General features: G+C 46.2%; 1 protein-coding gene across 1 annotated transcript; it reads right to left on the bottom strand.

The window, feature by feature from the left end:
- Positions 1-314: 314 nt before the first annotated feature.
- Positions 315-4,039, bottom strand: hpxb (hemopexin b). Its single transcript, XM_062446897.1, has 10 exons — positions 3,891-4,039; positions 3,518-3,540; positions 3,117-3,224; positions 2,756-2,913; positions 2,441-2,594; positions 2,150-2,362; positions 1,874-1,972; positions 1,309-1,439; positions 837-984; positions 315-714 (listed from the first exon to the last, which is right to left on the bottom strand). Exons 1-10 carry the CDS (start codon positions 3,953-3,955, stop codon positions 488-490), a joined length of 1,326 nt encoding a protein of 441 aa, XP_062302881.1. The 5' UTR covers positions 3,956-4,039; the 3' UTR covers positions 315-487.
- Between the last annotated feature and the right edge of the window lie 7,514 nt (positions 4,040-11,553).

Genomic DNA, 11,553 nt, shown 5'->3' with positions numbered 1-11,553 from the left:
GTGTCATGCAATGACAGTAAAGGACATTATAAACAAACGTTGTCAGAATGTCAAAGCAATACCCAAGTGAAGCAACAGATGGTCACCACATACTACTTCATGCTTTAATATGAGTATTAAAAAAAGAAAAATGTCTCTAGTCAGATATTTGGACAGATAACATGTCAATTATTCCCTGTCAAATTCATCCTTGTATATTATGTCATCTAGTGGTCATAAGCTGTTACTGCCTTGACAGTTTTTGAAAAGTGTGAAGCGAAGTGAAAGGCTGCCCTTTCCTTTTTTTTCCACTTGAAAAGATGAATACATACTGCAACTGTGAAAATACCAGTTTATGATAGCCAAACATTTAAAGCCAAGTTGTGTACAGAGCCAACTCAAACAGTTTATTATAGACAAGGACAAACAATTCCTATTCCATGAAACCATCCAATCACATTCAGTTACAATTTCCTGGGTGAACGTTCAGGAGTGGGCTCCCATCATCCTAGTCCTCACAGTTGAACATCCCAGAGGTAATTTGTTGGGGCTGGACCCTGATCCTGCTGAAGGCCAGCAGCCTAGGGGTTTTATAGTCATAGTACTCGGACCCCACAAACACTCTGACCCCTTCGGGACCACACATGGCGGCAGTGATCCCCCCAATAGGCAGAGGAGAGTCACTCTTTACTGTCCTGGGGGTGGCAGACAGGTCAACGTCAAGCATCTTGTTGCCTGTCGGGGGATTTAGAGACAGGAAATGAGATCACCGTTGACCGTTTTCTGGAAGCATGCGCTTACCACCAAGACAGAACCCAAATAATGCATTCTGAACATCTTTCCTTTTATCAGTTTACCTTGAATAAAATGCACAATATTTTCGTCAGCACACAAAAGAGCAGCATTCACAGTGCCACTGATGCCCAGCTCCTCCTTAAGGGGTTTGGGGTAGCCCTCGATGAGAGTGTAGTGGGCATCTGACTTGTAAATATAGACTTGATCCCCCTGTTGAAGATACAAGGAGGGGAGGGGAGGGGGGGGGGGGTTGTTAGACCGGTCTCTTGAAAACCGAAGTAATCAAGGAACACGTGTTCCACAGAACTACTCCATGAATCTTAATGGCTTTTGTGAAGGATTACTGTACACTTGTTTGGCTCTCAAATGAATGAAGAAGTCATTTGTACAATGATTTCATATCTCATGACCTACCATACCCATGTACATCCTGTCACGACCTACCGCAATCATGTACATCCTGTCATGACCTACCGCAATCATGTACATCCTGTCATAACCTACCGCAATCATGTACATCCTGTCATGACCTACCGCAATCATGTACATCCTGTCATTGTGGTTGAAGACAGCATCCACGGCCCCGGGAATGTCCTTCCAGGACCTGGTGATGGGGAAGGCATGTTTGCCATCGCGGTGCGTGTCCAGGCGCATGTAGTAAGAACCTAAAGTGAGGGAATCAAACATCGCCTACTTATTATAACTTCATTTACCAGATTACTAAACACCTATGAACAACACTCACACAGCACTCATGCAAGGCAACTCTGGGTCATCTCCATGGCATTGCTGTACTGCCGGACTCGCCCAGTAGACATTTACACATACTCGTTTAGCAGACGCTTTTATCCAGAGCGACTTACAGTAAGTACAGGGACATTCCCCCGGACTTCACCCCAAGTAGGGTAAAGTGCCTTGCCCAGGGACACAACGTCAATTTGCACGGCTGGGAATCGAACCGGCAACCTTCTGATTAATTGCCCGATTCCCTAACCGCTCAGCCATCTGACTCCCTGAGGGTCAGACCACTACTGTAGTCCCTTAGACTAAAGTAGACTATAACAGACATACCTCATTCACAGAAGAAAGTGACACTGACCTCTGAAGGCGTAGCTTCTACCAGCGCTGTCGGTTGTAATGGCATTCAGGCTGATCTCACTGCATTTGGGCACCATTGGCCTACCCCCATGACCATGACCTGGATCCCAACCATGAACAATGTCAACACAATATTTACAATATCCTTTTTCAAAACGGCCGATGTTGAATTTCTTTGTGCTTCCGCAGTATATAATCAGTGATTATTATGGAGCACATTTTGTAACTCTAAATTGGTGCTGTTGATATTCTGCTACTTCAGGGAGCATCCGCTTACCGAAGTTCGGGCACCTCATAAAGTAAGCTCTAGCATCCTTGGGGTAATCTCCCTCCACAGCCCCGGTAACGGGATGGAACCTGGTGAACTCGTTTCCTCGGAAACAGTAGTAATGTTCCAGCCAACGGAAGGCGGAGGTGCAGTTGGGAAGGTGAGGCCACACTTTCTGTTTTACTGACTTGGTCGGGATGTCATAACTGTACACCGTATCTCCTACCAGAAGAAACAAAGCAATGGTGGAGTCCCACGAATGGATAATAAACTAAAGTAAATATGGGACAAAATGTTTACCTTTGAAGAACAGGACAGAGTCAGTGATGCATTCTCCCTGTGGACACTCCACAGCGGCGTCCAGGTCTCTGGGGACACCTGGGAAGTCCTCTTGGATGTCTTTTGGATAGCCCTCCTCTAGAGTCTGGTTATAGTAGCTAAACACTTTAGCATCCTGTAATCAGCACACGAACCCCAGAGAGAAATGTTCTTAAACACATGAGGAATTCACCTTGAAACCAAACGTTCACATTTCACCCCAGCCAAAACAAAAGAAAAAGGTCAAGATCCCAGGATTTGCCATAAAGTGTGAACGTGACAGAAAGCAGATGGTACCAAGAAGAAGTAGATGTGATCATGGTCCTCTGGGTTTTCCTTGTTGTGCATGCGGAAGGCGGCATCTACATGTCCCAGGTGATGGTAGTCATCCAGCTCCTTGAAGGTCTCGTTGGAGAGCTGAGCTGGTCCATGGAAGCCCTTCCACAGGTGGTCACCTAATTGGGGCGTAGAGCAGGCCTGCACTCAGATCAAACGTCCTCCCTCATAGATCTGTCACTCATTTGCTAAAACAGTCACTGACAAGTGGTGACAGAAAAAAATCCCAATGTTCTCCCTGTAATTGGCTCTGAAAAATGACCAGGGCTTAAAGACAGGTCAGAACAGTTGTTAAATACCTGGGTGAAATAGAAGCCTGTACCTTTAAAGAAGAAGGTGTTTCCTTTCTCATCAGGGGCGATGGCATCAAACTCAACGCCATCACACCGGTTTAGCTTGGCAGCATGATGGGTCTCCTCCTGGGCCGGATCTGACCAATCAACATGTCAACATGGTTAAAAGTGAATTCTATATAGGAGATACATCAAAGTCTGACCAGGATTAGACAGCTGTGACCCTGTGCAACCCCAAATTGTTGAAAAAGCATGCCTGGATTGAGCCATGACCACACAAAGTGACTGTTCATCAGAGGAGCTCAAAATAACTGCTCAGCTGTGCAGTGGTCACTCTGACATCAATCAGTTCAGAGAATTGAAAATAGAGACCCTGACTTCAATGTAAGTGAACTGAACAGCCTAATGGCGACATTCATCAAAGACCCACCTGCCATCATTCTGTCATGGTGCCTGATTAGAGAAAAAGATACAAACAATTAGACTGAAGCCCCTCTTGAACACATGGTTTATCAAGAGTGAAGAACTGAACTGCCTTCCTTCCCTCTCTGTAGGTTTAGGTTAGCGAACTTGCCCATGGTCTCGACAAGGCAAACAAACTTCTGAAATAAATATTTCAAAGTGGGAATTTCTGGCATTGAAAGCCATGTCATTCTGCATTCTGAGTCACCTCAATGCACAGCAGTTACATGTATAGTAGTTGCACACTTTGCAGCTCGTCTACAAATAATATAATGTAGGTGAGAGAATGACAATTTTTTTTATGCGAGTACAGATGAGCCTAGAAAATTATCAATACTTACGATGGAGCAGCGCTGGTGAACCCCAGTGCTAAACACAGCCAGAGTGTCAGAAAGAGGAGCTTCATGGTGAGTCCTGGAGGAGCAGTGCTGGGTATGACACTGCTGACAAAGAGCTGACTTGCTTTATACAGACTCCTGGCCAGAGTGGGTGGACACTGTGGAAAGTCCTGTATGTGTAGATGTGTGTGTTTACCTTGACAAGATGGGGAGGGGGTTGAGCTGTTGCAAAATGTTTTGAGTTGTTCATTTTGTGGAAATCTGATCGTCCTATTATGGAAATAATGTAGCATGTCTGAATGTCAAAAGTTGTTTCCTCTTTCAAACAATGACAGCTCTACAGTAAACTACAGTACAAATCATGAAGAAAAATAAAGGATTGTGACTATTTGATGTAACTTACAAATCAAATGAATTATCTGTATTCATCATCAAGTCCTATTTGTTCTAGGCAGACCAATCAGGTCCCATTGGTTTAACAGGACTTTGAACACTGAGGCCAGCCCAGAAAACATTTATCCAGAAAGATAAAGAACACAGTTGTGACACAAGCCAAACAGAGATGGTTTTGAAAACAATCTCTTTGACTCTACTCTTTCCCCCACTTGGTCTGTTGGCATGTGTTGGGATTGTAGAACACAAGTTCATTTGGACACCCAGTCAGTAACATTCACAAGTGCCTCATCCCACCCACGTCCATTTTCAATGTTATTTGATCTGCAATTGGCGCAAATGATATATTGAGGCAGACAACCTCTGTTGATACTACATTATTGTCTATCTGTCCATCTGTGTGTAGTTTACTAGACAGATGGTTTTTGTGCTCTTGTCTCAGCCATACTGGTGCCTCCAGCATTGATGCCAGATAGTCTGATTTGAGACTAATCTGTGTCTTAAAGTGTTTTTCTATCGATGAAAAAGCTATCAAAAATAAATAAAACATCAAATGAGCCATTTCGTCCAATCAAAAGGTTTATTAATTCTCTCAATTTGACAATCAGCAACCGTGAAATGTGTGCATAGCTACTTACAGCCTCATCTCAACAGAATTACGTCTAAATTGGTCAAGGCTCACATCTGCCCAGAATTTCAGGTTGCAACAGTACTGAAAAATCTTGGAGAAGATTTTACCTACCTCCTTTTATTCCTCAGATAACATAATAGCAATATAGATCAATAATGTTCATACATTTTTGTTGATTTGATTTGCATAATATACTCTTCTTCTTTCTAAAAAGCAAGAATACGATCAAAAATCTCAAAGTTTCACAAATAACGAATCAATATACAAGTTTAAGTGTGTGTGCTTATGTGTACGTGTTTGTTTGTCTGTGTCTTTATATTGTATATATAGATATATCTATACACATATCAATAAAGATAGCTATACATGTTTTTAAAAGTGTGTGTAAATGATTTGTAAATATAAGAAATGATACCCGTTCACCACTTTAAACTTGATTAATTAGCAAACTGTGGTTAGTGTGAAAGCATAGTATATCTGGCACTAAATCAACTCAAGCACCACTTTTTAACATTTTGGAAAGTTCCCAAAGCGTACATTTTCTAAATAAGGTGCTAACTTTTAAATATAATGTCTCTTAATATGTGAATGAGTGATTCTCTCCCAACAAGACATCAAATCATTTCAAAAGTACCTAAGGCAGATTGAAGAAACGTCAGGTTAAAGAACAAGGGATCAGCTGTTCTGAAGCAACCGAATGAGCTTCATCTGATCTTCGTCCTTCCCTCCGGTGTGCCTCACTTGTAGCGGTAGATCTTGACGCAGTGGTTCATGCTGTCTGACACCACCAGCTGTCCCTCAGGCAGCAAGGCGAGGCCTCGGGGGCTGCTCAGGCCCTGGGTGATGATGGGCCAGCCCACTCCCTTGGCAGGGTACAACACAACACGATGCTGCTGAGGGCTCCAGTCTGCCACCAGGACGTCCCCGTCACTGTCGAGGCAAAGGCCCCAAGGGCAGGTCAGCACGGGCCCCAAGCCGGAGCACACCCCGAGGATGCGGATGGTCTTCCAGCCAGGATCCAACACCCGGATGCAAGGAGCACGGCCGGTCTCGTTGCCCCGCTCCGACACAGCCATCAGGCCGGACGTTGGGCAGGCAGCCACCAGGTAGGGCCTGTGAAACCCCGTGACGATGGTGCGCTCCAGCCGAGCACCCGTCTTGGGATCCAGCTTCAAGGCAGTCAGAGTGCCGCGCTTGATGTCTGCCACCAGGAACTCATCCAAACAAGTGATAGTCACTCCTCTGGGGGCATCCAGCTCTTCACTGGCGGATCCGATCAACGTCCCGCCGAAGGTCTGCAGTAGGCGACCGTGGCGGCTGAACACCAGCAGCGCTCTCTCGGCGGCGCAGGTCAGCGCGATGAGGCCCTTGGAGTTCACGGCTACGTCGAAGTAGTTGCTGATGCGGGCCGATCTCTCCGTGCCGGCGGGGGACACCTGCTGCACCACGTTCTTTTGGAGGTCGGTCACTTGAATTCGAGCGTTTCCGCAGTCCACCACAAACAGCTGCCCTTTGACGGAGGTGTGGAGCCCGCTGGGTAGGTTGAAGTCAGTGCGTCCGGAGCCCTGCTTCCCAAACTGTTTCAGCAAGCATGCCACGTCGAAAGCATGGGATCCACCCTCCTCCTCCATCTCTCCCAAGGCTGGCTTCGCTCTCTCTTTACCCCCTTGATCCGACTGCTGTTGCTCCTTGGCCATGTTCACACCTCCACCTTCGATGGCAGACATGGACAAGGAACGGCTCACGCGTTTCGACGCGACACCCCGCTTCACTGGGCTCTGCGCTCTCGACTCTCTTTCCTCCGAACTGGTGGGGCTTCTGCCAGATTCTGGATGAAGGGTCGACGGTACAGAACACTTACGGGCCCGATTGCCTCTTCTAAATCCGGGACCTTTCCCCCCGTTGATCGAGAGCCCGAACTTGCTGGAGAGGTCCGCAGTGGACATGGTGCGTCTTGGTTCCTGGTTAAAAGAGCCGAGAGGGGAGTTGACTGTGTAGGTGTCACAGGCATCCTCACTGTCTTCTGGTGAGGGTGGGGGGCTCTCTTCTCCCAGAGATGTTCCTCTGGGCTGTCTGTTGAGAGGCAGGCCTTGACCTGAGGGAGGACAGTGTCTGGGGGAGAGATCCAGGAGGCTGGAACAGGGTCCTCTGGAGTTTGTCTTGGAAGTGGTCGCGTTCCATGATGTCGGTGGATCTTCTCCATCCCTTTCAGGGGGGCACGATGGTTCCTCGCTGGAGACCACAACCAGGGCTCTTTGATTTCTCTTACCCTTGAGGATGGAGCGCCTCTTGTTTCCATTCTGCCCACCTGGTGGCTCATCTCCCTCAGACTCTCCCTGGCTGGAGATGGGAGGGAAGGCCAGGAAGAGGTCCTGCCCATGGGTGTCTGAACAGAGAGACTCCAGCTCTTCGTCCAGAGATGACTCTGAAACGCCACGTGGCATAGGACTGACCGGTGACTTTGGAACTGGTGTCCGAGGCTCCTCCTTAAACTCGTCTTCTCCTGAAGACGAGAGACGAATCTTCCTCACCGTGCGCATGCTCCCGCTGTTGGCCTTGGCAACCTCTTTGTGGTGGTGATCTGATCCACCTCCATTTGGGGAAGGATCCTTTCTGATCTCCACCGGCCCACAGCTTGCGTACGTCATCTCTCCCGAGTGGAGAGCGCACTTCTGCCCTTGGGCCCCACACACACCGATGGGGTAGCTAAGACTGTGCTCCTGGACGTCGACGTCTCCGAGGCTCACCGATTGAGTGCTCGGCAGAAACGTGACCCTCTTCAACGAGAGAGATATCTCCCAAGGTTGGGTGACTTCCGCGACGCCCCTCTGCAGCTGGTTCTTGTTCGATCCGCCGCCAGTGCTGCCCCATCGCTGGATCTGCTCCTTCACTTGGCCCAGTTTGCGGAGCTGCCGGTCCACCAGGGTCTGGCCGACCCGCACCGCCGCCGCGTTTTCCCTCTTCACCTGCTCGAGCCGCCGCTGGGCCTCTCTGTGGTCCTGCGCCACCTTCTCCAGCAGGCGGCGCTCTTCTCTCTGGGCCTCGATGACGGCGTTTCCCAGCTCCTCGTTCACTTCCTCCACCTCTGTCATCTGCCGTTCTCTCAGGCTCTCCAGCTCTCGCTCGCCCTGCTCCAGGTTGCTCAGGGCCTGCGTCACCCAGTTCGGCGGAGAGGTAAGGGTTACGGGCGCGAAGATGGAGCCTCTGGGGGAGGTCATGTCTCTCTGTGTGGGAGAGCTGTGCGTCATCAGGGAAGAGAGGCCTGAGAAGGCTTTTCTCTCAGAGTGAGACCTCATTAACATCACAGAGGATGAGATGGACAATCCTCCTGTTGGCCTTGTGGGGTAGGTATCCCTTTTCAACTGTATTTTCCGTTTTGAACCCTGTAAATAAAAAACACAGCAGTTGACCATGGGGGAATTTGTACCTACACGGAAACATTGTATAAGGCACATTAGTAGTAACTGAAACTGAGTTTAACAGCAATGTGAAAGTATTTGCCTGTGGAGATGCGCCTGAGTTTAGGTCAGTTCCGCTGGGAAGGTCATTATTATTCGGTTGAAAACGATAGTATTGAGTTGAGAAAAGCTCTAAAGGCAAAATCTGTTCAGTCAACTGGGAGGCCAGAGCTGTCTCATGCTGTCACTCATCACAAGCCCTCAACTGTCTCAGGTTGTTGGCTTCAGCAGGGACACAGACCTCTATTGTCGCTGCACACGGACACAGAGCTGCTTATCTGCCCACGGCCCTGAAACTGAGCCCTATCTTTCAACACGAATGTGAAATGCCTCTTAAGGCCAGCGGATGCATCAGAGGGGTGTTTGTGGCACAGCCTGAGTTCTTAGTTTACAACGTATATAAGGGTAGATTGAGTCTTCATTTGAACCTGCATGGGTGAGTGCATGGGCTATATAGGTTAACTCTGGAGCCCTAGATAGAGAAGCCTTTTACACCAGGAGCAAAACAACGGGTCTTTTTCTAGGATGAAAGGCATAGGTATCACTTTACCCCCGTGCGCTCACAAAGAAGTCCCCCTGGAAACATATGACCTCAGATTGTGAATGGAGAAAAACACAGTTCCTCCTGTCCTGAATAGGCAAACCCATGATGCATCGCTGTGTCTCAGGTTTTGAATAGAAAAAGCAAAGATAATAAATCTACATGTTTTGTTCTACACATGTAGGTCAGATGACCGTTTAATGTCCCCATTTAAAAGGTATGTGTTTGAGGTACATGACGGCTTTAAAAGCATGCACTGCTCTGCACACATGTGCCAGTGCAATAAATCAGTAATAGGAGTACAGACACATCTACCTATGTGTTGGAATGTGGTAAAATGGGAGAAAGTGTGTGAGTAACAAATCCCAGTCACTCTAATGGAGTAGGGCCACCAGTCTCCTCTCACATTACCCCACTTAAATGTTGAATGAGGGACACTGGTTGCTAAGTTACCAGATGGCACGAGCTGAGGTGTTGAGTGTAAAAATAAAATGATAACATTCATTATTGAGAATATTTGACTTTCAATACCACTTTAAAGTATCTAGAATATATCTAGAAAACTAGCCTGAAGGGCCAACACTCTTGTCTAAGATATTCTCTAGTTTGTAAATAAAAGAAATATAGATATAATGTGTAGATAAAAGAAAAGGCAAATTATGTGAATACTACTGCACTAATATCGTACTAATCTACACTATATAATTTAGACTACATAAATCATATTAAATCACAAAGAAGGCCACATACAGTACATATCAAACAACAGTATGTGAAAAATGGTTCGATGCAAATGTTCTTGTTCCTACTGTATTTTTCTAGTTCATGACATTAGACTGTATAACCAAAATAGAGTTAAACATGGTGTTACCTGGGCTCAGGTGTGCTGTTGGTCCTCTGCTGCTCCCTGGAATCTGTCCCACAGTCTCACAGTCTCACCCCCTCCACCCCTCTCTGTCACACCCCTCACATTTCCACTCCCTCCCTCTCCCTATTTCACTCCATTTGAGTTACCTTACTTTCTTGACTAACTTTTTTATTTTGCATGAAACCACATACCAGCTGCTGTTAGTCACAGGAGGAGTCATTTTAAAAACTGAAATATAAGCATCTTGGAACGTCCTATGTATCACCATAGGATATTTTATTTGACTTACATCCATGGTTCCATTTGTTTCACACCTCAAACTGTTAGCATTACTTTAATATAATATGGTCATAATCATTATTTACATGGCAAGCTTCCACAAGTGCACAGATTGGGACTTTATTTATTATTTACTTATATTTAAAACACAATAGTGTGGAAGGCATAGAGAAACCGATAAGAGCTTCTTAACGAATCTGGGAAACCCGGCCATTGTCTTGTTTGTGATATGGTCTGTTGCTGGAGTGATCTTAACGGGCACCTCTTCATCTCCACTAGATGTCAGCACACAACTACATAACCAAGGATGTGTAATTGAAAGGTTACTTGAGGTGGACCACAGCCCAGTCCTGCGAGCGTGACCCTACATGCCTAAAAATACAAGAACTGTTAGTATGTGTAATCATCTAAACCTGGTTCACCCGATTTACTAGTAAATTGCACAAATTGTCAATCTCGTAGCCAAGAAAACTATGTTGTCAGCTGCAAGTGCATGAGAGCAATCTGGGACTTGAGTGTTGCCTGCCACTGCCTCACATGGCGTTTCTTCTATTATCATTCCAGTGTTTTGCAGTTGTCAATGGCATTAGAGCACTCTGTCTATGTCTCCCTCCGTCTCGATGGTTAATGCAAAATATTTGCTAAGTACAAAATATTTGGTCAACATTTTCAATGTTCGCTGCACCAGCATCTTACAAACATTGCATAGCCCACGACCACAGGCGAAAATGACAAAGCATATATAGCAACGATATGTTCTATATAACAATTTATATTTTTGTTTATTTTAAAAATGTTTACCGTATGTGGCACAGTTCTTCATGACGACAGTTTTCATCTTCACCAGTTGCGCCTCGGCGATCGAGAACGTAACCCGATCAGGGAAGCTGCAGCCAGCTGTGCCGTCTGGGATAGCGCGGTCCATTTGTTGCGCTGTCACAGCTGGAGCAAGGTAGGTTTAACATCATCATTTCTATATATATTTTTGGACTGTGCATAGATATTGTCTCAGTAGTTGCGTGCGCTAGCCATATTCTTTCCAGTTTTGAACTTTAGCTATTTCAGTCCCCATATTTTCTCTAGTGGAGGCCACTTAAACCCTGCTGTGTCCCTGGGCGTTGTATGTGCACATCGCTGGGGTTCTTACATACTGGATAGCTCAAGTCAGTGGTGGATTAGTTGGAGCTAGTTCGACAAAGGTAAGCAGAGCAGTAACTGAGGAAATTAAAATACAGTATTGCTCTTGATTAGGCCACAACTACCTCCCCCAAATGTGATATCCATATTTGGAGTAGTGATTCCAAGTTAATGGTTTAAAAGCGTTCCAAACACAACATTAGTGCCTTGTGAATACATCATAAATGACCAGTTCTGGTTCTATTTGGTTCAAATACCTTCTTTACTTTGTGTCATCTGTGGCAACAACCATGGTAGCTGCATACAGATGAACACATGACAAGGACCTCAGTGGCAAACATGTCCGTGACATTTTTCTA

Source organism: Osmerus eperlanus, chromosome 21 (genome assembly GCF_963692335.1).
Source record: "Osmerus eperlanus chromosome 21, fOsmEpe2.1, whole genome shotgun sequence".
In the NCBI taxonomy this organism is placed as follows: Eukaryota; Metazoa; Chordata; class Actinopteri; order Osmeriformes; family Osmeridae; genus Osmerus; species Osmerus eperlanus.
This window is presented reverse-complemented; position numbering and strand designations above follow the sequence as displayed.